Source organism: Odocoileus virginianus, chromosome 17 (genome assembly GCF_023699985.2).
Source record: "Odocoileus virginianus isolate 20LAN1187 ecotype Illinois chromosome 17, Ovbor_1.2, whole genome shotgun sequence".
Lineage (NCBI taxonomy): Eukaryota > Metazoa > Chordata > Mammalia > Artiodactyla > Cervidae > Odocoileus > Odocoileus virginianus.
This window is the reverse complement of record NC_069690.1, coordinates 51231671-51256996: the sequence shown is the minus strand read 5'-3', so window position 1 is coordinate 51256996 and position 25326 is coordinate 51231671. Positions and strand designations below refer to the sequence as shown.

Genomic DNA, 25326 nt, shown 5'->3' with positions numbered 1-25326 from the left:
TGCCAATGGGTAAATTTGGCTGCTTGAATTTGTCCTGTAGACAGGAGGCATCAGATTTCTCTTAAAAGAGAAATGGTCTTATGTGCATAGTTCTTCCCATTGGAAATGATGGGGATTACATGTTTAATCTCAGAAGAAGGGTCTAGAAGTGGTTGGGCATGGACCTTGCTGAGATGAGCCGCTTCAGAAAACCCACATGTGCGGGAAAATCACCTTAGATGTTTTAGCAAGTAGAGTCGCCAGTTCACTCCCCTCAGTATTGTCCGGCTTGGTGCCCCTTCTCCAGACTGGTGTGACCTCAGAGGGGAAACGGTGTCCTATTAAGCTCAATCAAAATGTCTGACCTTGAAAAAATAATAAAAGCAAGGAAAGACAACTCTAAAGCAAACAGACAGAAAAAGCAGGCTCACAGAAGAGACAGGAGTTGGTCTCTGTTCTCAGATTAGCCATGTCCCCCAACCAGAGCTCCACGCAATGGAGTCCTCACTGTGCCCGGGGACATCAGCATTTCAGACAACAATGAATTGTTTTTGACCATACTTATTCTGCAGTATTATCAGGTGTTTATCTGAAATTCCAGTTTAACTCAGCATCCTGAATTTCTATTCGCTAAGTGTGGGACCTTGACTTGTTTTTGTACCTTTAAAATCTGAAATAATACTCTAGGCTTGACGTGAAGTTAGATGAGGTAAATTTACAAAGGACCTGGTGCCTTAGTAAATGTAAAAAAAATAATAATAAGGTTTTTGTTTTATAATTTACCTTATTATTAGGTTAAGCCATATGAAATCAAAAACAGATGAATGTCAGCAGATCTCAACCTAGTATATACCTAGAGCCTTGTTAGTAAGTTCTCAAAGGAGCCTGTTTGTTTGAAAACGGTTGTTAAAGTGTTTTCCAAGTAAGACTTACACTGTCTCTCTCCTGACTCCTACCCATAGGCAGGGCTGGTAGTGATGAGACTATGTAAGCTGTTATGTGTGTTTGTAAAATAAGTGTTAAAATGAAAACAGCGTCTTAATCCTGTTTCTCTTTTTTCTTTTTCCCCTCTTCCTTTTGCCCATTTCTCCATCCTCTCGTCTACACGTTTTTGATCTTTTACTTCTTTATATTCATCCACATCCCTGTCTGCGTCCTGGGAACTTGTGCTTTGTGTGTGGACGGGCCCTGCCCACAGCTCACGCTTTCTTTCCCCAATCAGGATGGCGGCCTCGTGGAAGAGCCCACGACTTCACCATTTTTGCCTTCACCAAGCCTGAAGCTCCCCCTTTCCAACAGTGCACTCCCCAATCAGGCCCTGGGCGGGATTGCCTCAGGGCTGGGCATGCAAAACTTGAATTCTTCTAGACAGGTAAGGCTGCTAGCAAAGGCTCACTGGGGTCTCGTTTATGTGCCTTTAAATCAGTGTATTTGAGACATGAACTTTGTTTTTAATTAATACCCGGATGTAAAAATACCACTGAACGTGTAAAGGGAACTGAGCTATGACAAGGATTTCCTTTCAGGTGACGTACTGCTGTCAAGAAATGAATCCAATTCTAGAAATTTAACCATGTTACAGGAAATGCTTGAAAATTATTTCTACATGTAACTGAATGTATTTGAGTTCAACACCCTTGGTGCTGACGTACTGCTCGTGAAGTGACGCGGGCTACAGAGCGGTCTTTAGCTGCTGGATCTAGTCACAGGTCCAGGCGGTGCTGTTCTGTCTCTCCTGACCATGGACACCTTAAATGCATTATTAATCTGCAGGAAAACGCCGTACTCTCCCTTTTCCCCCAGAAGTAGAGATGACACCTCCTGCAGGTTCTCGGTGGTTTTCAGAGTGATTTTGGCATCGTTCCCTGCCTTTGACACTCATGGAAAAGGTGCAAGTCACTGTCAGACGTCCCTGAGGCAGGACCTGGGGTTTTGAACGATGGCCGCCTTGTGTCACTTATTTCCCCTGGGATGAAGTGACATGAAAGCAAGTGCATGTCCTTCCCGTCCCTGGAACTGTCCTTGATTTCCTCCCGGTTGAGGCTCACACACACACACACACAGCTCTGAGCCTTCTCTTCCAGCAGTGCTGTGAGGTTGGGGGTGGCCAAGGCCAGTTCTCAGCACACCCCAGTCCACGAATCCCCACCGCCGTCTCATGTTGCTCATGAGGCTCGCCAGTCAGCAGTGGAGGTTTCAGCTGCCATCGGGAACTCAGAGGCCAGGCCAGCGGCCCCGAGGATCAGATAACTCAGCCAGGAGACGGAAAGAAGCAGTCAATGTAGTGTCTGTATTTAACACAAACTCACCGGCCTGAATTTGTGCATGTATTCAGTTTCAGGTCTTGTTGAACTCAGAACAATTTCCTTTTGGAAAATGTCTTCTCTCCGGTTAGTGATCCCTGCCCATTACCCCAGCACAGACGGTGCCTGTATGCCCTTGCGTGCCAGTCTCCTGTGGAGCTCAGTATTCCTCCAGTGCCCGTGAACATGATGGGCTTGTCGTGGGTCACCTAAAACCAGCTCTGGGTGGCTTCTGTGATTTAAAGATATAGGCGAGCTTTGCTGGTGGATTTGCTGTCATCTGCACCTGATTTGAAAAGCATTTCTTTTTTTTTTTAATTTTTTATTTCATTTTGGAGTATAGCTGATTAACAACATGTGGTAGTTTCAGGCGGACAGCAGAGGGACTCAGCCATGCACATGCATGTATCCATTCTCCTCCCAGCTCCCCTCCCGTCCAGACAGCCACATAAGATTGAGCAGAGTCCCCTGTGCTACACAGCTGGTCCTTGTTGGTTATCCGTTTTGCTTATGGCAGCGTGTGTACATACCCATCCCAGACTCCCTGAATATCCTTTCCCCCAGTCCTTCTCAGCAGCCATAAGTGAACAGTACTTCTTTTTCACTTTTTGGATCATGGGGCTTTTGGTGGAAAAGAAATGTCACTTATGTTGAAAATCATGATCTTAATCTGTATCTTCTTTTTTTTTTTTTTGAGTGTGTATGTCTTGTGTTTTTTTTAATGTATTTATTTTTTAATTGGAAGATAATTGCTTTACAATGTTGTGTTGGTTTCTGCCATATATCAACATGAATCAGCCATAGAGACACATGTTCCCTCCCACTTGAACCACCCACCCCATCCCACCCCATCTGGGCTGTCACAGAGCACCAGGTTAAGCTCCCCGTGTCATATAGCAACTTCTCCTTAGCTGTCTGTCTTACACATGGTAATGTATATATTTCTATGCTACTCTGTCAATTCATCCCACCATTTCCTGCTCCCACTGTGTTCATAAGTCTGTGAATAGCACTTCTTTATTTTTTAAGACCCATCAGTCTAATAATAATAATAATAATAATAATAACAAAAATGGAAGACAGAGGGGGCAGGAAAGGGACAGGGGCACGGGAGCCCTGCTCATGGCACCAGGCCTGGCCACTGGGCCCTCAGTATTGCTGTTGCTGTGAGCTCGGAGGGGCAGCAGTTGTCCTGTGGGGGCCTCCCTTCACCTGGGTCGAGGACCCTTCTTCTGGGACGTGCTGTGGACAGCCCTTGTTGAGCCTTCCCTCTGGTGCGAGTCGCGCGTGGCAGGAAGCCGGTGCAGTTTTGCCCCCCTGCCTGCTCCTGCAGCGACGGTGTAACCACCCCTCCCTCCCCGTCCGCAGACACCGAGTGGCAATCTGGGCATGTTTGGCAGCAGCGGAGCAGCGCCCGCCAGGACCATGCAGCAGCCGCCGCAGCCGCCCGTGCCGCCCCTGAGCTCCTCCCAGCCCAGTCTCCGTGCTCAAGTGCCTCAGTTTCTATCCCCTCAGGTCAGACCGGCACCCGCGGTGCAGGGAGAGTGGGCAGCCCTCGTGTGTGCACCCGTCCGCCCGACCCCCCTGCCCCGGGAGGTGTGCCCAGACCCCTCCCCGAGGGCCGGCCCCTCCTCTCAGAGCGCTCAGGCCAGTGGCATGCACCAGTGCCGGGACGTCTGTCCCGCTCGCGAGAAGATTGTCCAGATGGACCTGCCGAGCTGCCCTAGACTGGTGGGGGAGCAAGGTGGTGAGGGAAATTGCTTAGGATGTAAAAGAAACTTCTTAGAATCAATGAAGGACTGAGTAATGCTTCAGTGACAGACTAAACAGGACAACAGAGAATAGTACCTATGTTACAGACTGTTAAGTTTATTCTTTAAAAAAAAAAGCAAACAATTCAGAAAAAGGATATTGTTGTTTTTTGTAGCTATAAAGCATAGTGTCAACTTTTTTCATGATAATACCAGTTTACTTTTAGAACATTCCATTGTTTTAGACTTTGGACTGAGGTTTTAATTATAATGTTACAGTCCTTATTACACCTTATAAGAAGGCTCAATAATAGACTAAATGGTAAGTCATAGAATTTGATCCCTGGGTCGGGAAGATTCCTTGGAAAAGAAAATGGCAGCCCACTTCAGTATTAATGCCTGGGAAATCCCACAGACAGAGGGAGCTTGGCAGGCTACAGTCCATGGGGTCGCAAAGAATCAGACACAACTTAGCAAATAAACCACCACCACCACAGTTATTACACTATAATTGTTTGACCTGAAATCTATGCAGCGAGTTGGCTGAAATCTGGGTAAAAGAATAGTTAAATTTTATAAACAGAATACACTCTTAAGATACACTCTTTTGCCACTACAACAAAGAGGCCCTGAAACACAGACCCTCAGACAAGACAGACAGGTGCTTTTTGCCCAGGCAGCAGTGCAGAAAGCAGCAGCTCTGCCTCAGGCACGTCCCAGGAGGGAGAAGAACGAGAGACAGACCCCTTCCACTCGCGTCCCACTGCCTGGACTTAGTGACTCGGCTGCCCCAGCGAAGGGGCGGGGGGAGAGAGGGGCCTGGAGGCAGAGCGCGGCCTTCCCCACACTCTGCAAACTAGCGTGTCCTGAATGTCACTCATCTGTGTGCCTTCCTTTCAAGCAGAGGCTCTTAATGTGTCTTCTCTAAATTGACTTGCCTTCTTAGTTAGATAAATTTATTCCTGAAAATTTACATGTCCGTCATAAATAGAAAAATCAACATTTTCCTAATACATGTTAGATGACTATGAAAGTAAAAGATGCCCTTCCACACACTACCTAAGATCACCTTGTGTAAACGTTATGATAAATGTACAAAGCACGTGTCAGGGCGCCCTGAGCTGGCCAGTGCCAGGCCCCTGACAGTGCAGAGCAGCGAGTTCCAGGTGAGCAGGGAGGACGAGTCAGTCCTGACGGTCGTGACAGTCACGATCAGGGCTGGCAGGTCACACGAGCGCCTGTGCCACATGGAGCCTGGGCATTTGGGCCCCCCAGGAGGAATGTCTTGGGGTCCCACCAGCAGGGAGAGACCACTGCCTGAGCAGGTGAGCTTGAGGAGGGGTCGTTGCCCGCCCTGCAGCGAGGACCCTTGGTCAAGGTGGTGGTGCAGCCGTCTACCAAGCTCCCACAGGGACCGGTCCCAGGTGCCTGTGTGCCTCGGACTTCCTCCCGGGAAGGCAGGGCGAAGTGAATATGCCTTCACTGTCCCCAGGCCTTGAATGATGCCTGCTCGTTTTCACTTCAACAGAAGACAAAATCAGTAACCGACAGGAGGAACCCAGGACCTTAGAGCATTAATTCGCAACTAAAATATTAATATTTGGAGGAAGACATCTCTTTCTTGCCTTCTGTCACTCCCTCCTTCCCTTCCTCCCTTCCTTTCTTCCTTCTACATTCTCCGGTAAAACGTGCTAACTACTGATGTTGGAATGTCTGTAAATATTTTAATGGCTTTTGAAGTTCAGTCATGAGACAAATATAATTGTCATTTAATCAGTCAGTTTTGAATCTTGAAAAACTACACAGACAAGCAAATGTTTGATTAGAGTTCATATTTAATGGTGCATTTTGTGTTAACAGGTTCAAGCACAGCTTTTGCAGTTTGCAGCAAAAAACATTGGTCTCAACCCTGCACTATTAACCTCGCCAATTAATCCTCAGCATATGACGATGTTGAACCAGCTCTATCAGCTGCAGCTGGTGAGTCAGGGTAGATCTGCTCGGGATGTAGGACGTGGGAAGGGCATTCTCCACGTGTTCACTGGCATGAGCCAAAACATGCACACCAGCTGATAAATGTAGTTACTTTAATGCTCATCTTCACATCAGGGAATGTCACTGAGACTTTCTTGAAATTGGTAAACTATTAAAAGTATTAGGGGACTTCCCTGGTGGTCCGGTGGCTAAGATTCCAACCTCCCAATGCAGGGGGCTTAGCTTCGACCCCTGGTCAGGGAGCTAGAGCCCACATGCCACAACTAAGAGTTCAAATGCTGAAACTTAAAAGAAAAAAAAAAATCACACATGTTGCAACAAAGATTGAGGATCCTGTGTGTCACAGCTAAGACCCCATGCAGCCAAATAAATAGGATAATATTTTATTAAATAAATTAAAGATTTAGGAAGTTCTTCACTCAAGGGCATTTCCACTAAGCTCTGTGAATTCTTTGGCCCCTTCATGATCATTGTCTCCCACTTCTGACAATTAGGCACGTCTGTTAGCACTCAGCCAGCCTTTCTCATCTGAACACAGAACCAGCAAATCACTTCCTGGTTTTTGGCTAAATTCTTCTGAGGATGATATACATAGATACCATTCTAGAAGCAAAAGACAAGTTACTTCATTATGTACAGTATCTGCCTCAGAGATTAGGACTTAATTCTCTCAGAATCCCTCTTGAGAAAGGCTGATGTAGCCTAATACTTCTTGAGAGTTTTATAGTTTAACATACGTTGTATTTTTAATTTTCAACAGGCTTTGCTTTTGCCGTGAAACACCATGGCATTGTATGCCTCGATGCATCCTGAATTTATATTCCCTGAAGGACCCAGTGTTTGTTTTTTTCTTTAATATGTTGACACCTGATTTGTTTAGACATCTTGTCCAACAGCTTCATCTTATAGAAAATTATCAGGAGTCATGAAGGAAGAAAAGAAAAGGCTCCAAGAGACAAAAACATGATGTCAGCCTTTCCTTATAGGGGAACCTTTCCTTACAGGGTCAGGCTCTCAGTCCTGACCCTTTAGCATTTGTTAGACACACTTCTGACCAGTCTGCATGTCTGGTTCCAGGTAGTGGCCAGGTAGGGTGTGAGTGTCCTGGACAAGCCGCAATGAAGTACCCAACGCCCTGGGCGTGGGTTCCGGGCCATGCCTGGACTTCATTCAGAAAAGGGAGCCTCGGGGACTTCCCTGGTGGTCCAGTGGTTAAGACTTTGCTTTCCAATGCAGAGGATGTACGTTTGGTCCCTCATGGGGGAGCTAAGATCCCACATGCCTCATGACCAACGTAAAACAGAAACAATATTTTAACAGGTCCAATAAAGACTTTAAAAATGGTCCACATCAAAAAAAAGAAAAAGGAGCCTCATGGACTGTGGTGTAAGGCCCCGGGGCCATCAGTGCCAGGAAGGGACCGCTGACCTCAGGGGAGGACAGGGAGCAACCAAGAAGCATGTGTGGTGTTCAGCACTCTTCCTACAGAGGAGAGCAGCACCCTCCTCCTGGGTGCACTGCAGGACAGCTGGACTCTGACCTGAGGCTGAGCTCATTCTCGACAGTACTGACGTTCTGGGATCCCTTATTCATAATTTTTATTGGCCCCTGTAATGTAAAAGACACCAAGAAAGTATTGAAGTATGTTTACATTTCGTGTGTTCCATTTTAAAAACAGTGTATGGCGTTTTAGCATTTTTTTTCCAGAAAAATTGGTGAAATGATGTTTTATGCATCCTAAGGTTAAGCTTTAGAGCCTGTAAGGATTCAGCTAAGCATTTTATTCCTCTGATTTACGGATTAATGAGGCTTCTCTCGTAGTACAATCTCTACTTCTGTTTGGATCCTATCTCAGTAAATCCTGTTGCCCCAAACGTCCCCCCAGAAATCCATGCTGTAAGGAAAAAATTTACCATATTCAGCCAACTTTTGAAACAAAGGATCCAGCCTTCTGCATCATTGTGGGAAGACTCTCTGATGACCGTTCTCACCAGCTCTGTGGCCGGAGTCAGGGTGTTGGAAGTGCCGCAAGCCTGGATTTCAGACCACACACAGCTCCTGGTTACAAGCTCATGGGCTGTGCTGTCTGGGACTGCCGCTCAGCGCTGTCCTGCCACACTGTCTGAGCCGTTCTGGACACCTGGCGTCTTTATAACGAAAAAAAAACCTTTTCCCCCTCATTTCTTTTAGTCTATATGAATCAAGCAGAAGAATTTTGATCTCTTCATTAACTGAAAAATAGTTTGCTGACAGACCTCACTACCAGCGCTAAACAGAGGTGCTGACTGAGTCACTTTTTAAGTCTGTGCAGTGGAAAGGTTTTGGGGGACTTCCCTGGTGATCCAGTGGATAAGAATCTGACTGCCAGTGCAGGGCACCCGCGTTTGAGTCCCTGGTCTGAGAAGATCTCACATGCCTCAGGGCAGCTAAGCCCATACACCACAGTTGCTGAGCCCAAGCACCTAGACCCGTGCTCTGCAACAAGAGAAGCCCCCACAGCGCGAAGCCTGGGCGCTGCAGCTAGAGAGAGCTCACACGCAGCAATGAAGACGCGGCACAGCCAAAATAAACACCTGAGAAAAAAGGTTTTAGAAAGACATGTCTCTTTTTGAAAATGCCTCACAATATGCTTAAACTGCATGGTAAGGGGACCGACGAATCTGGGCCATTTTCCCCTTAAACTAATGTACAGAAGTCAAGCCCCTTGTTGGTGGCTGTCTTGCAGTCTGCTGACGGTTCTCTGCCATCCACAGGCATACCAACGTTTACAGATCCAGCAGCAGATGCTACAGGCCCAGCGGAACGTTTCCGGACCCATGAGACAACAGGAGCAGCAAGTAGGGGCCCCCGGACAGCAGAGCCAGGTCGCTGGCCACCCCCTCCCCTGACCTTGTTACGCTGTCATTGATGATGGCTCTGACATGCAGCCTCCCCTTTGGAAACCCCCCGGGGTCACCTGGGTTGGGGCGGAGGTGGGCCCAGGCGCCCCCCGCCCCCAGCCCCGCTGACTGCACGTCATTGCCCGCCCCCATCCCGCAGGTTGCGCGCACAATCACTCACCTGCAGCAGCAGATCCAGCAGCACCAGCGCCAGCTGGCCCAGGCCCTGCTCGTGAAGCCGCCGCCCCCGCCACCGCTGTCTCTGCACCCCTCTGCAGGCAAATCGGCCCTGGACAGCTTCCCGCCCCACCCCCAGGCCCCCGGGCTCCCCGAGCTGCAGACCAAAGAGCAGCAGTCCTCACCCAGCACCTTCGCCCCCTACCCTCTCGGTGAGTCGGGGCCTGTACCCACCGCGCGCCGTTGTAGCAGAACCCGAGCCAGGCTGTCTCAGGGCTCCTTCCAAGGGAGGGGCTCGCTGTCCGCACAGAGCACGGGTTCTGTTGGGCCCAGAGGTGTTTTCAGCATAAAATTTCTGAAGATATTTCCAGTGGGAGCCCCAGGCCGAGCTCACCTCCTCTGTGGTGGAGTCTGCACTTTGTTAAATATTTGGCCATGAATTAAGACTTAGATTGCAGAGAAGGCAATGGCAACCCACTCCAATGCTCTTGCCTGGAAAATCCCATGGACAGAGGAGCCTGGTAGGCTGCAGTCCATGAGGTCGCGAAGAGTCAGACACGACTGAGCGACTTCACTTTCACTTTTCACTTTCATGCATTGGAGAAGGAAATGGCACCCCACTCCAGTGTTCTTGCCTGGAGAATCCCAGGGACGGGGAAGTCTGGTGGGCTTCCGTCTATGGGGTCGCGCAGAGTCGGACACAACTGAAGTGACTTAGCAGCAGCAGGATTAGTGTTCTCATAGCCCTCCACCCCCGGGACTGGTGCCCTCCTCCCGCAACTAGCACCTTGGCCCATGCTGGTTGTAGCACCTTGGCCCACGCTGGTTAGCACCATGGTGCTGTTTCATAGTGTGTCCCCCAGCCCTGGGGCTGGGGCAAGAGCTTCATCATCCCTGCAGGTGGGGGCTGCTGTGTAAGTTATTTTTGTACATGTTCGGTGTGGGTTCTGTGGCCTCTCCCCTTGCCCTCAGGTCCACCCTATGAATTGTACAGAACGTGGCTGTTGAATTCAGGACTGTCCTTGCCTTTATACACATTAAACATATGTGAATCTTTGAAAAAAATAAAAGACTTAGATTACTTCTCTAGGAGAGCTTTAGACAGTAATCATTTGGAGGAAGAGCAGACATATCCTAATAGTGCTTTTCTCTTTAGCCGGACTGAACCCAAACATGAATGTCAGCAGCATGGACATGCCTGGTGGTTTGTCAGTGAAGGACCCGTCTCAGTCCCAGTCACGCCTCCCTCAATGGACTCACCCCAACCCAATGGATAACTTACCCGGTGCTGCTTCTCCGCTCGACCAGAATCCCAGCAAGCATGGTACGTCTGAGCTGAGGAGCCCCGCAGTCTGATCATGCCTGTTCTCCTTGCTCATCTTCCTCATTTCGTTACGTGTGTGTGTGTGTTTGTGTGTGCGGGTGCACACACACACGCGCGCGCATGCTCAACCATGTCCACCTCTTTGCAGCCCCGTGGACTGTAGGCCACAAGGCTCCTCCGTCCATGGGACTCCCCAGGCTGGAGCACTGGAGGGGGTTGCTGCTTCCTCCTTCAGGGGGTCTTCCAGACCCAGGGATCGAACCCATGTCTCTCGTGTACCCACATTGGCAGGTGGATTCCTTACCACCGTGCCACCTGGGAAGCCCTTTGTTCTTACACTGCATTTCTGTTCTGAGAATTCAGTGCTGAAATCTGAACAGAAAATATTTCAAAAGGCCAAGCCAAACAAACATGGAGATACAGAGTACTGGTAACCAGAGGGGAAGGGGTGAGTGGAAAGGGGATCAACTGTGTGGCAGTGGGTGGAAACCAAGAGTTGGTGGTGAGCACCCTGTGATGTGGACAGAAGTTGAAATGCAGTGTCATAGTCGTGAAATTTAGATAATGTTAGAAACCAGTGTTACCTCAGTAAGGTAATAGAGAAAGAAGCCTGGCGGGCTACAGTCCATTGGTTCTAAAGAGTCGGACATGACTTAGCAACTAACCAACAACAATATATCTTTCATTCATTAGAGTATGTGAGACCCTATCTAGTCAATGACCAGATCTCTTGACGCTTCACCTTTCACGCCTTAGATAATAACTGAGAAGTAATTAAAAGTGCCCCAGAGCAGCAAAGAATACAGGTCATGGCTGCACACTTGTAACGTATATCTGTATCTTCAACCAAAAATTTGCCTGAAGGATGTTTTTTTCAATAAAATGATTAAATGCAATAGGAAAATCTAATGCTTAGAAAAGATAAAAAGCAAAAATGCTAATAACCATGGGATTCCCTGGAGGTCCAGTGGTTAGAACTGGACACTTTCACTGTCTGGGCCCAGGTTCTGGGGCCACTGAACCTGTCTTTTCACTGTCTTGGTCCAGGAACAAAGATCCCACAAGCTGCTCAGCCAAAAAAAGAAAATGCTAATAACCATAGGCGGTGATCTCACTGTTAAGCATTGAACTTAGCTCTTAATTTCCTGGTAGCATAAACAACAAAGGAAATTTGATAGGGAACATAATTCTCTCTTGATATAAAGCACTCTAAAAAGAAAAAGCTCTCCCTGATGATTAGTTCTACAGGAAAATTATCACATGCTATCTGGGTACTTTCCTTGGAGGAGAGCACTCAGTCGCCCGGGGAGGTAGGGTTAGGCCTCCAAGGCCACAGAGAGGCCAGCAGACGAGGGGAGGGGTGCGGACGACAGCGAGGACAACAGCTGACCACAGACGCTCACTGGTTGTCCCCAGAGAGCCCCACCATGGTGTGGGTGTGCATTTATCCAGAATTCCCGATGACAAACTGAAGGAGTTCTTAAAGAGTGTGTCTTTCCAGGTCTAGTTTGGGCTGGCTGATATAGTCACTTCCCCTGGAGAGTGCTGGCCGCAGGGAAGCTGGCAGGGGGGGCAAGGCCCAGCCCAGGGGCCGGGGTGCCCCGTTCACTCTGCTCTTTGTTTCCTGCCCTCCCTCCAGGTGCTATCCCTGGAGGTCTGAGCATCGGACCTCCAGCCAAGTCCTCCATCGACGACTCCTACGGCCGGTACGATTTAATCCAGAGCAGCGAGTCACCAGCCAGCCCTCCTGTAGCTGTTCCCCATAGCTGGTCACGTGCCAAATCTGACAGTGATAAAATCTCAAATGGCTCCAGCATCAACTGGCCCCCAGGTAAGAGCATGCAGCGGTTCCGTGCAGCAGCAGGGCTTGAGCCAAGCCCGAGAGGGTGATGAGGCCCGAGGGAAGCCAGGACCCAAGCCCAGGATCCTGGGAGCACGAACCCCATGTCTCTGGCTTTTTCACTGGCAGTCCCTTCACAGATAAATCGCGGGTGTCATTGGCATCACAGGCTCTTCTGTAGCCCTCAGACCCGTGGAGGAGAGGTGGGGAGGGGTTGCTGTGTTCATCCGCTCGGAGTGTCCAGGCTTCATACTCCCGTGTGAGCACTCTTTTAGTTTAGTTCTGATACTTCGTTTGCTCCGAAGAACTGATGCTTTACTGAAGGAAGTCTAAAGTGTGCCTATGAATTAGCAGACTGTAAACATTTCCGTAAATTGTCATGAAGCAACATGAAGGTGCTCTAATACTCACATATTTGGAATTTTTCAGAATTCCATCCTGGAGTTCCCTGGAAAGGACTTCAGAACATAGATCCGGAGAATGACCCCGACGTCACTCCTGGAAGTGTCCCCACCGGGCCCACCATCAACACCACCATACAGGATGTCAACCGCTACCTCCTCAAGAGTGGAGGTGAGGGGGTGCCCTGTCAGCATCTGTGTGATGGCCTCTGTGCAGGCGTTCTGCTCCGGGGCAGTGGGCTGCTGTGGGAGGTGAGGTGGGGGTGTGTCAGGCAGGTCTGATGGGGACCCTCTCTCGCCATCAGACACAGCGTAAGAAGTCGCCTAGTGCTTATGGGAAAATGGAGATAGCTTTGGGCTCCGTGGCCCTGCTGGATTTATTACTACACCGTGCTTATACACCCTGTGTTATAAAATAACAATGTCAGCCATCAAGCTTTTTAAGGAAAAGGTTTCCACTTGAAATCTCTTTGAACTGGAAGTGAATTGGCCATTTACTCATCCATCTCAGCCAATTTTTCCTTTCCTCAAAATGTCTGGTAAAAAGACTGAAGTCATGCCCCAGGACCTTTTTCCTGGCACAAACTCCTGATGCTATAACGCTTGGCACACCCTGTTTAGGCTTGAGGATCCAGTTGGCTGAAGTGATGAGCTGAGCCATGAGGTTACAGAACATAAGCGCAGATTCAGTTGCAGAACTGAGGAGGGTGGTAGCTCGCCTTCCCTGGAGGCCTGCAGGTGAAGATGCTCTGTGAGTGCCCCTGCTGACAGACTCTCTCCTCAGCGTTCTAGTAGCAGAAAGAATAGCCAGCTTACCCAAGATGCTCAGCGCTAGCAAGGCCACTCGGGTATTTCCCAAAACGTTAGTTTAGGTTTCCGGCTAACATATGGCCTGTGGGGAGAGGCCTCCTTGTCAGTGGTTCTTTGAAGTGATAGGATTCCATGGATGCCTGTGGCTCAGGTTGGAGGGCAGCGTAGACCTCCGCCTTCCCGTCTATGCAGGGCATTCCTGTGGCGAGGCAGCAGTGTCTCAGCAGGGCGGTTGCAGGCCTCCCCGCGGCTGGGGACGGATGAGTGAGACAGGGGCTCGAGGCTATGGGACCTGGAGCCTGTTTGAGGTGGTGGGGGTCAGCGCCCCTCAGGACGCTGCGTGTGGCTGCAGGGCTGTGCTGAGCAAAGGGGTGACTCGGTGTGTTTGGGCTTGTGGAGGGTGGGTGAACGTGCCCATCCGGGCAGTAGAAGACCTTAGAAAGAGTCAAGGCTGCTCGGCGCAGAGTGGAGCTTCCTGGCCAGTGTCCAGTGCCAGCCCAGGGTCCCTGGCATCTGGGGCACACAGGCCATCTTCGCCTTTGCACGCGTGTGCCGTGATGCAACACGGACGTCCTGGAGGGCAGGGGAGTCCTGAGGGCAGAGCTGGGCAATCGAGACAGACGTCAGGGCAGAGGGAAGCTAAGCCTCCAGGGCCCTGGCAGAAATGGGACATCAGCAGGACAGAGCCTCTAGTGGCCCTGTGTGACCCAAGGGCGAGTCCCAGGCAGCTCCACCGCAAGACCAGGCCTCGCCCGAGAAAGGGCCCCCACCTCCTGGTGTTATCTGAGAGGAGGGAAGAAGGAACGCATCTCTATGTAGAACCTGTTACAGAAAGCCCCATGGCCGCAGGGCCAGGAGTAAACGGCCACGGCCAGACCCCGCTGGCCGCCTCTCTCCGGGACCCACTTGTGTTCCCCACACGCGAGGGGCTTCAGGCACCCCAGGGACTGAGCTCGCTCAGGGCCCAGCCACAAAGGGCTGCCGTATTCTTGAGTGATTAGCTTAATCTAAAATACAGAGGGAAAAAAATTGAGAAAATATGCCCTGGAAGGAAAAAGAGTAAGAAATGCCACTAACCTCTTGGATGTTGGCTTATTTATTTTACATGTTCTTAATGGAATTTTCTGTTTTCTTTTATTGAGTACCTAAGGTGTTGGAGTTTTATTTACATTTTTGGTTTTTATTTTCATTGGTATTAAGCTCTGATTTGGTATTAAAAATTCAGATTAGCTCTATATTTGTTCGGCTGTTATTTATAGTGCTAACCATTATGAGGTGAATATTAGCCAGATGGTAATATGCAGTTGTGCCATTGCCTGACAAATTGATACTAAAAAGGAAAATTAGCCATCATTTTATGGGATAGATTCCACTATTGCACTAAAAATGTCAAAACTAGAACACTGTTAAAACCCAGGTGCTCTACCATTAACTATAAAAGAAGTACCACGTTGGGTTAAATAGTCTATAATTTGGAATCTCGAGTTGATTGCATTTTGTTGGTAAAGAGAAGCAGAGGGTTTAGGAGCTAAGGTTAGGTTGTCAGTAGAGCTGACATCTTTTAAAATCGAAGACCTGCAGATACATTCTCACGATCATCAGTTCTGGTGCCCTCTTTTGAGGAGGTCAGTTACAGCAGGGCCGCCGTGAACAGCCGTGCAAGTTGTAGACTGCACAAGCCAGGGTGGTGCCACACACCTGATAGTCCCTGTGAAAGATACTCCTGAGGTTGTTCAGCGCACTGTCCCAGCTGGGGCCCTGCATCAGGGGCCCCATGCCTTTTGAGATTCTGTTCATGGTGGTAAACTTGACTACCAGCCTGCTCCATGCCCCTGTCCCCTGCCCCAGCCAGCTTGCACACACCAGCCAAGTCACTTCCCAAGTCAGAAGAGCTCTGGTCCAGCCTGCTTTTAACACACTGACACCCCTGCTTCATCTAGAAAGATGCTCCTCTGCTTCCTGCTTTCCTCAGAGAACAGACCTGGTGACCTGGAAACAGCACCAGCGGGGGTGCTTGGGGGGGGGCTCCCCATCAGCCTCTCTCTCAGGATAGGAACAGGGTCCTCAACAGCAGGAGATGCGAGTCTGGAGACCCAGTGGCTCACACTGACACAGTTGCGAGGACATGTTTCTCCTGGGTCTTCCTGTATTCAAGAGAGAAATACGAATCTAGGCAAGGAGTCAGGGGAAGTACTGATCTCTTTTGAGCAAAATCTGTAAAAAAAATTTCCTGGGTCTTCCTGTATTCAAGAGAGAAATACGAATCTAGGCAAGGAGTCAGGGGAAGTACTGATCTCTTTTGAGCAAAATCTGTAACGAAAAACTTGGAGTTTTGTTTCATTTTATTCAGTTTTGTAGGTATTGTTGGAGGTATGAAAAGATGGAGGTGGGCCCTGAGTTTTTATTTTTATCTTACCTGGAAGGAGAAATCCATGGGATCCTTCCAAACCCTGATGTGTTGTTGAAAACACTCTGTGGTCATTCTCTTCCCTCCAGCTTCCTGGCCTCCAGCACCCCACACCCCAGCCCCTTCCCCAGGGCCTCTCACAAGGCCCAGGCACCCCAAGGCACAGTGCGCCTGTGTCTTCCCATCCTCACTGTGGTCGTGGCCCCATCACACGCTCATTTCCCACCGTTTCCATAAATACAGCCTCGGAGATTGCTTCTCGGGCGCTAGGACTCTTCCCCCCCCGCCCCCCAGAGCTGAGTGGCTCGCCCCACAGGCCTGTGCTCGCCTTTCTTAGAGTGCCGCCTTTGGTTCTGCAGGGTCCTCCCCACCATCATCTCAGAATGCCACGCTGCCTTCCTCGAGTGCCTGGCCGCTCGCTGCCTCCGGCTACAGTCGCTCTTTCAGCAGCCTTGCGCCCGCTCCTAGTGTTGCAGGTACGCACCTGGCCTCTCGACGTGCAGGTAGCCTTTTCTTTCTTTCCCCAAACAAAACTGATGGCCTGGCTTTTCCTGGTGGTCTGTCTGCTCCCCTCCAAGCTGGGAGGCCGCATGGAGCGATGGAGAGTGAGCCCTGCCGAGCAGCCGTGGGGCCTCGGGCACCACTCACCCCATCTCCGGGAAGTGGGAATGGTGACACCTCCTATCACAAAGATCCTGGGGTTGTAGAAGCTCCCCAGCGCAAGACGCACCATAGCTACTGCCTAAACGTATCTGCTTCCCCCCGCCCCTCCCACTTCCCCGCAACCACCCTCTTATGACCACAAAACCAGGGGTGTACAAAACTCACAGACTTGAAGGCAGCAGCTGCTGGGAATTACTGTTATCTGCATTGGCCACCGGGGACCAGGAGGCCCCAGAAGCCCCAAGCTTAACTGCCATCGCTCAGATCCATGCGGTGCCTGGGTTATTCGTCTCTCACTATAGGCTTTACAAGTCTTTCCAGTAAGACATTTCTTTTAGGCTTAAAGGAGAATTGAGAATTAATTTGTTTGTCATAACACCTCTGAAGGAATTTTTACCTGGAAATGTTAAGACAAGGATATAAAGAGATGTGGACACACATACAGTGTGGACAGGTTTGCAAAAAGATGTGGAATTTAAGTAAAGAGAGTTTGTTGTTTATAAATTTCTTCAACTGCGTTTCTGCATTCCACCAACCTTCTTGTCCAGCTGTTGTTTAAACCAGCGTCAAAATGCTGTAGGAATTCTCTTTATACCAGTGCCTCGGGGAGAAGGTAGTTCCACTGTAATTTGGCATCTTATTTAAAAAAGAGAGCAAGAGCTTCTGGATTATTTCTAGTCCTTCTAATGTTTATCCTCTCTCATATTTACAAAGGGGATGTATTAGACCATTAATACTTCCCAGTCATTTGGCAAAAGAGATGAGCAAACAAAACCATCTTCCATTATCTTGGGCCATTTTTTTCTGGTGTTTCAGTTTTTCTGATCAGGGACTCCTGTGCTCAGATGAGCCTTTGTTGTCATGAAGCTGCAGTTGGCTCCCGGCGGCCAGGGTGGAAGGGGCGCCCCCCACGGAGTTGGTGCCCGCCTGGCACTGCAGCGCAGGCCCAGGAGCAGGGCGATGGCAACCACCCTGCCTGCTGCCTTCGGCACGCTGGGCTACCGAGGCGTCTGTGTGGCAGGTCCCCAGGCACAGGAGGGGCCAGGGCTGGCAGTCATCGCGGGCTTTGTTTTTTTTCCGCAAAGAGCCTTAAAGCAGGCTTTCCCCAGCCAAGGTGCCCAGATGCCAATCCTTGGGCCACCTGGCCCACACCCACTTCTGCAGGTACAGAGAGTGAGTCTTGAAGCTGTGAAGGTGTGCCAGGAGATGCAAGTTCAGGCGGGTTACATCAAAGGGCGCGTTGCTCTGATAGGAGACTGACCTAAAGAAATAGCACAAAGGATACACACACACACACACACACACACACACACACACACACACACACAGAGATGCAAGTTCAGGCGGGTTACATCAAAGGGCGCGTTGCTCTGATAGGAGACTGACCTAAAGAAATAGCACAAAGGATACACACACACACACACACACACACACACACACACACACAGATGCAAGTTCAGGCGGGTTACATCAAAGGGCGCGTTGCTCTGATAGGAGACTGACCTAAAGAAATAGCACAAAGGATACACACACACACACACACACACACACACACACACAGAGATGCAAGTTCAGGCGGGTTACATCAAAGGGCGCGTTGCTCTGATAGGAGACTGACCTAAAGAAATAGCACAAAGGATACACACACACACACACACACACACACACACACACACACACACACAGAGATGCAAGTTCAGGCGGGTTACATCAAAGGGCGCGTTGCTCTGATAGGAGACTGACCTAAAGAAATAGCACAAAGGATACACACACACACACACACACACACACACACACACGTATATATGTGAGGGCCTCGATCTTGATTAATTTGATACATGATAAGACGTGTCCCAGCAGAATTTGTGAAATTAGCTTTAGCACTGAACCACAAAAAAGTGCTATTTTTCTGGCGAGCTCATGTCTGACGCATGTAGCAAATTGAGTATCAGCAATCCTGGCAGGATCTATACAGCCACCGGCAGACTGTGTCCCTGGGCAAAAATTCAGAGGAGTGCCCTCTGTCCTCACGTCGGGGGCTTGACTGGGTGCCTCCCGCGGGCCCCACAGTCTGCTGCAGCCAGAGCTCTCCTGGCATGAGTCCCCATGAGACTTCTTGGTCTCAAGAATACCTGTGCTCCGTTTCTCTGCCTTTCTAGGTAAGCTGTCAGACATCAAATCGACGTGGTCCTCTGGCTCTGCCTCCCACACGCAAGCCTCCCTGTCTCACGAACTGTGGAAGGTGCCCAGAAACACTACTGCACCCACAAGGCCCCCGCCAGGGCTAACCAACCCCAAGCCTTCCTCCGCCTGGGGAGCCAGTCCCCTCGGCTGGACCAGCTCTTACTCCTCGGGTACGCGTCCGTTCTTGCGTCCAGAAGGGCGAGGGGTGGGAGTGTCCGTGCCTAACCCACTTTCCCCTTAGGGAAGGTAGGTGCCTGCCGTGTCGTCCTGCAGCTGCTTCAGAAGGACCCTCAGAGGGCTGAGGGAGGCCGGCGCACCGAGCTCTCGGGGATTGTCCGGCCCCAGGCTCTGCTGCCCGTATTTCAGCACCAGCCCTGGGTGTTAGCATACACAGCTTTGCTCTGAGCCAGGAGGCCCCAGGGGTCTCGGCACCAGCCGAGGGGCCGCACTGGGCCCTCGGAGAGGCCCGTCCACCCAGCATGAGGGACTCCATGTGCAGTGTGAGCGCGCCGCCCTGTCCCAGGGAGCTTCCTCGGGGCCCCCCTGAACTGCCAGGATGAGGGGGTGCACAGGGAGTCTACGACCCTGAGAGTGAAGCCAGCCTGCGAGTCTGCATTGCTTTGCCAGCAAGTGGGGTTTGAGAGCATTGCTTCTGAAGTTGAGGGGGGCGGGGGACAGAGGGAGAGACCAAGACTTCCGGGCAGTTCTCGAGTCCCTGCCGCCACACCCACCCCTGAGGGCCTGCAGGGACCCCGAGTCTGGGTTGGTTTCCAGGGGTGAGAAGGCTGGGAGCGCAGGCTTTTTGCCAGCCGCGTGTGGGGGCCGGGGGCGCTGGGGAGAGCGGTCTGACTCGGCGCAGCCTTGGTGACCGGCTTCCCCCCTGGGCGCAGGTTCCGCCTGGAGTACCGACGCCTCAGGAAGGACAAGCAGCTGGCTCGTTCTCCGCAACCTCACACCCCAGGTACAGGCAGCTGGTGGGGGTATGCAGGCCCGAGGGCCTTGTCCATAACCCGAGGCCGCGCTCGGTCCGCAGGCAGTGCGGGCAGCGGTGGTCATTTAACCGTGTTCTGGTGAACTGTTTACTTTTCACCTCTCTGAGGCTTGAAGAGTGCACCCTGATAACCAGAGCGGCTCACCCTCACCTGCACCAGCTCCAGGACGATGTGGCCTGTGCCCGTGTGCCCGGGCTCCGGGACCGCGAGGCTCGGGGTGAAGCGGTCTGGTGAGGGGGTGGTCAGAGCTATAGCAGGTTTTCCTCCTCCTCTTGACCACCCAGCTCATGAGCTAGAGGGAAATGTCCAAGACTGTAAATTACACGGTAAATGGCAAGGTGCACAAGGTTAACATCACAGTCAGTATATGAAGCCCTCTTAAGACAGACATTGTCCCGGGGTACTGTGGACCCAGGTTTCATAAAGCTCGTCTTTGAAGTGCGGAGTGACGACCTCCCAGGACTAGCATGACCGCCCTTCCTCTTCCTCACTCAGATCGACGGCTCCACCCTGCGGACGCTGTGCCTGCAGCACGGGCCCCTCATCACATTCCACCTGAACCTGACGCAGGGCAATGCCGTGGTCCGCTACAGCTCCAAGGAGGAAGCCGCCAAGGCCCAGAAGTCCCTGCACATGTATGTCCCTCCCCTGCCCCGCGCCACCCTGGCCGCAGCCCACGGTGCTCGGCCTAGGCCTTGGGAGAGTCCTGGGGCCTCCGAGGCACAGCAAGCTCCAGTCTGGCGGGGTGTGGGCAGGGTCACCTCCCCCCAGGACTCTTCTCGGCTTGCACACAACTGCCTTTGGCTGTGTCCTCACATCGCCCCATCTGAGTGTGTCCCGACTTCCTCTCCTTCTAGGGACAGTGGTCCAAGTGAATTAGGGCCACCCTCGAGACCTCAAGCGTGTGTGCTCTCAGTCACGCCCAACTCTTAGCATCCCCATGGACGATAGCCCTCTAGGCTCCTCTGTCCCTGGATTCTCCAGGCAAGGATGCTGGAGTGGGTTGCCACTTCTTACTCCAGTGCTCTTCCCGACCCAGAGATCGAACCCACATCTCTTGAGTCTCCTGCATTGATAGGTGGATTCTTGATCAAAAGCGCATCTTACCTCAGTTCACTCTTTAAAGACTATCCAAACACAGGCACAGTGAGATCTCGGGGCTTAGGATTTCAACATACGAATTTGAAGGGACACAATTCACCCCATGAGAGGTGTCTCGTGACATGTCAGTTTCTTCTGCTGCCAAAGTGCCAAGGCTCTGCCCCTCCCCCCCACCCCCCCACTCCAGAGGGAGAGGGTCGCCAGGAGAGCGCATGTAGACCCAGGGATGAAAGAAGCTTCTCTCCACGGATGTCCCCAGGCATGCAACATGGTGGTGCCCGCTCCTGGGCCTAGTAGTGTTCCCTGCAGCCGACTCCTCTCCCCTGATTAGAGGACTTCCGATGAGATGTTGTGAGTAGGCCTTCTCAGCAGTGTCACTTGAGGTGTGGGCCCCAGAAATCGGTCATTCCTGTTTTTAGCCCAGGGAGAACCGCACTGGTCCTAAGTGCTGCCCACCTTCGGTGGTCCACTCACTCACGTCCTTAAGAATGTGCTCTCTATACCACCACCACACAGCTGCTAGAAATACAGAACAAGGGGGAGGAGCTCGTGCTCTGGCCTTGGGAGCAGCAGCAGTGAAGTGTGAACTGCAGGACGTTTTCTGGGTGGCCTGTGACATGAAGCCTCCAGCTGTCCTCTTCCCATTTTAGAGAGACAGCACGGAAAAGCCAACAAGGGGGACCCAGGAAGACGCGCGGCTGCTCTGCTGGTGTGGCCCCCGGCCTGCTCTCTGTGTCTGTGTGTTCTTTTGAGTTTTTGTTTTGTTTTGAGAGATAACTGGTGCTCAGCTGCAGTGTGTCGGTTGAGAGGTGTGCGCCTGTTGTCCTGACACATTTCTGTAACTGCCACAGGCTCACCACCGTGTGAGCTAACAGGACATCAGGGCACGTGATTATTCCTTCCCATTTGTAGTGAAAACATTTAAGATCTGCTCTGTTAGCAACTTTGACATAAACAATACGGAACGGTTAACCGTGGTCACCAGGCTGTACCTTACCTCCCCAGAACTTCGTCATCTTCTCACCGGACGTCTGTACCCTTTGACCAGCATCTCCCGTTTCCCCACCCACAGCTGCTGGAAGCTACCGTTCTACTCCCGAACGTCTCTACAAGTTGGGCTTTTTTGGGGTTCCGAATAAAATACATCGTGCAGTATTTATCTGATCTTTGACTTATCTCACTTAGCATAAGGTCCTCAGGATTAATTAATTAATTAATCTCACCTTTTCTTCATTGACTACTAGGTTGTTTGCATATAGTGACTATCTATAAATAATGCTGTAGTTAAACATGGGAGTTCAGGTATCTATTTGTATCTCTGTTCTGTCAGTTATATAGTCTCCCTTTCATTTCTGATTTTGTGTCCTCTTTTTTTTTCTTGGTTAGTCTAGGTAAAGATTTGTCAAGTTTGTGTTATCTTTTCCAAAACACCCGCTCTTAACTTCCGTTGCTGTCCTGCCTTTTCAGGTGTGTTCTGGGAAACACTACCATCTTGGCCGAGTTCGCCGGCGAAGAAGAAGTGAACCGTTTCTTAGCCCAAGGGCAAGCACTGCCACCCACCTCCAGCTGGCAGCCCAGCCCGGGGACCAGCCAGACGCGGCTGGGCGCCTCGGGCAGCGCCCACGGCCTGGTGCGGAGCGACGCCGGCCACTGGAACGCCCCGGGCCTGGCCGGCAAAGGGGGCAGCGACCTGCTGTGGGGCGGGGTCCCCCAGTACTCGAGCAGCCTATGGGGCCCCCCCAGCAGCGACGACGGCAGGGTCATCGGAAGCCCCACCCCGCTGAACACGCTGCTCCCTGGCGACCTTCTCAGCGGGGAGTCCATCTAGCCCCCGGGGACTCCAGGAGGACACGCTGACCCTCCCCAGCCCGGGCGTTGCTGAGGACCCCGCCTGACCGGAGCCGCCCGGCAGCCCTTTCGAGTACCTCTGTCCAGTACTGAAGACGAAACTTGGCCTCACGCAGGCCTTGCGAACTGTCCCCGAGACAGTGCGGCCGCGCCGGGTCAGCGTCACGTATCATGACAGGATGCTTCTCACAGCTTTTTATTTGGTGTCGTCTTACGTTGTACGGTGTGTTGTCATTTTGATTTTTTTTTTTTAAGTATAAAAGCTGCTTAGAATAGTTCTATCATGAAGGGCACTTTTCAGATTGTGGGCTGGAAAGGGTTATTTTATCGAGGGAGGGGTGGGGAGGGAGGGAGGGAGACGAGAAAGCCTATTTAAAACGAGCCTGTGACGATTATGCACATTACCAGAGGCGGGCCCCGTAATCAGGGGGAGCTGGCGTCCACCACTGGGACGCGGTCCCGGCGGCCCCGACCGGGAGCCGAGCGGAAGGAGCGGTCTGTGATCTGTTCTCTGTTCCCACGGATCCGCCTATGCACATTACCCTTGTTTCATTACTTTTTCATGTCATTTTTTTTAATCCCCAAAAAAAAATATTTTTTAAAAGTTTAAAAAAAAAAAGACATATCAAACATGCAAATACTTGAATCCAGCAGGCCAATAATGAAATGTGAACACTTTCTAATTCTACACTTCCAGGTTGAGATCAGTACGCAGAAACAGGCTCTAGGAAACATTTCTAAGTTCACAGCCTATATGTGTGTGTGTGTGTGTGTGTGTTGAAACCAGCGTGTGTGTGTGCATGTGCGTGCGTGCCTGCGCACTTTCTGTGTTTGTGTGTTAAGTGTGTGAGGGATGTAACTGTGGGTTTTCCCTTTTATTCAGTATGTGCTTTTTTTTGTTTTTTTTTTTTTCCGCATTGGTCAAATGTTTATTGTTTATTATTAGCTTCTAACTTTGCACTGAGTGTCCCTGCCCTTCCTCTAACTAATCCTATAGGTTCAAGAAAATTCAGAGGACAGGGCTGGTGACAATTCATGTGTAAATGTTTACTCAAGGACTCTGTTAATTGCGTTTAAAAAAATTACAGTGTATATCTCTGGAGAAATAATATGTATACCTACCTTTAGCAGCTTTTTATCGTGGACTAATGCAAGAAAATTATTACCAGAGTATTGCACCATTTTTCCATTTGGGATATAAAGTTAAAGAGAAAAAAGAAAAAAAAAAAAACTCGCTGAACTGTGGCCATAGATACTTGTAGAGGATGGATGGTTCCTCGAGAGGAACGGAGACAAGCACTTGGGCGTGGGTTGTGACTGCTTTCGTCGGAGCCGGTGGTGAGGGCTCCCACCTGTTTACAGACCTTTTTTTTTTTTTCTCCTTCAGACTTTAAAATAAAAATAAAAAATTTTAAAAAGGAATTTAAAGAAAAAAAAAAAAGACTTCTGTCGTAAAGAAACCTATTTTCAGAACGCAGATCCGCTACTTCAGAGCTCTGGGATTGAACAGTGTTGTTTTCCCCTCCGGCCATCGTCGTGGACTCTTGTCGACTGTCCCTTTCGTCGAGGTGACGAGTTGTGGTCACTGTCTTGCACACGCGGACGCGCTCTCAGGAAAACCAGGGTTCCCGAGGGACAGCTCCACACCATTTCATGTATTTTGTCACCCAACTCCTAGCACTGAAGATGTTATTAAAAAAATAATAATAAAAAATAAAGGAAAAAAATAAGAAAAAAGAGGAAAAAAAAACACAAAGAAGAAAGATACCTAATCTCTAACGTGTAGCAGTTACGTATGTACCAAATAATGGACTCAAAGGAAATAGATGTTCGAAGAGTGCTTTATATATTAAAAATTGCTTTATGTTTTAAAAAGATGATCAAGGTTTTGATTGTTTTGCAAGAAAGAAAGACAATGGTGTAACATACCCTCAAGTATGTTTAAAAAAAAAAAAATATATGAACATGTGCTCCCTGCCTGCTTGATCAGGAAACTTGTGCATTACATTTTTTTTAATTAGCTTTTTAATGGTTTTATCAAAACAAAACAAAAAAGCAAAAAACAGTTTAAAAAAAAGACAAAAAAGGAAAAGAAAAAAAAAAGTTTCTGCAAAATTGCAGATCAACAAAAGCTGGTTTTATAGAGGATCATGAACTATGCACAAACTGGTTCAAGACTTTTTTCTCAAGTTCAGTAGTGTATTTAGCTAAACAGACCTTCCTCAGAGTAAGCGCATCTCATTTGCCATTACATGCGCTCTGTATATTTGATGTACACATATCCACATATGTACACCAAATATACGTGCGTGCGTGCGTGCGTGCCAGTGTGCACCCAGACATACAGCTTCCCATGCTGCATTTAGCATCAAGTTGTAGAAAACTGATATTTTTTAATTGGGGATGGAAGTAAAGAATCTCTCCATTTTTGTTGGTTTTTTTTTGGTTAGGGTGGGATTTGTTGGGGTTTTTTTTTTTTTTTTTTTGACCTTTTATTTTGAATTAAAGACGTCTGTAACTCTGAGATTAAAAGACAAGTTTGTGGCTTTTAATGTTTTTCCTCATAGAATGTGATTGTTGAAGAAAATGCACCGAAAGTTGCTTTCAAAAGTACAATGCTTTGTTGAATCTTAATAAATGGCAATTCTTTTTTTCTTGGCTGTTCAAATAAA

The 25326-nt window shown here is 49.9% G+C and overlaps 1 protein-coding gene across 10 annotated transcripts in view; it reads left to right on the top strand.

Annotated features, from left to right (window-relative positions):
* The window catches only part of TNRC6C (trinucleotide repeat containing adaptor 6C), a 115224-nt gene extending 89898 nt beyond the window's left edge, over positions 1 to 25326 (top strand). For 5 of the 10 annotated variants that reach the window (XM_070479873.1, XM_070479879.1, XM_070479871.1 and 2 more), the window contains 13 exons: positions 1178 to 1351; positions 3651 to 3797; positions 5894 to 6013; positions 8782 to 8865; positions 9068 to 9296; positions 10241 to 10408; positions 12048 to 12239; positions 12678 to 12821; positions 16226 to 16342; positions 18689 to 18883; positions 19604 to 19674; positions 20201 to 20340; positions 22274 to 25326. In XM_070479873.1, coding sequence (XP_070335974.1) covers positions 1178 to 1351; positions 3651 to 3797; positions 5894 to 6013; positions 8782 to 8865; positions 9068 to 9296; positions 10241 to 10408; positions 12048 to 12239; positions 12678 to 12821; positions 16226 to 16342; positions 18689 to 18883; positions 19604 to 19674; positions 20201 to 20340; positions 22274 to 22634 — 2142 coding nt within the window. In that variant the 3' untranslated portion in view covers positions 22635 to 25326. The other 5 variants (XR_011492438.1, XM_070479875.1, XM_070479878.1 and 2 more) reach the window with 5 other exon arrangements.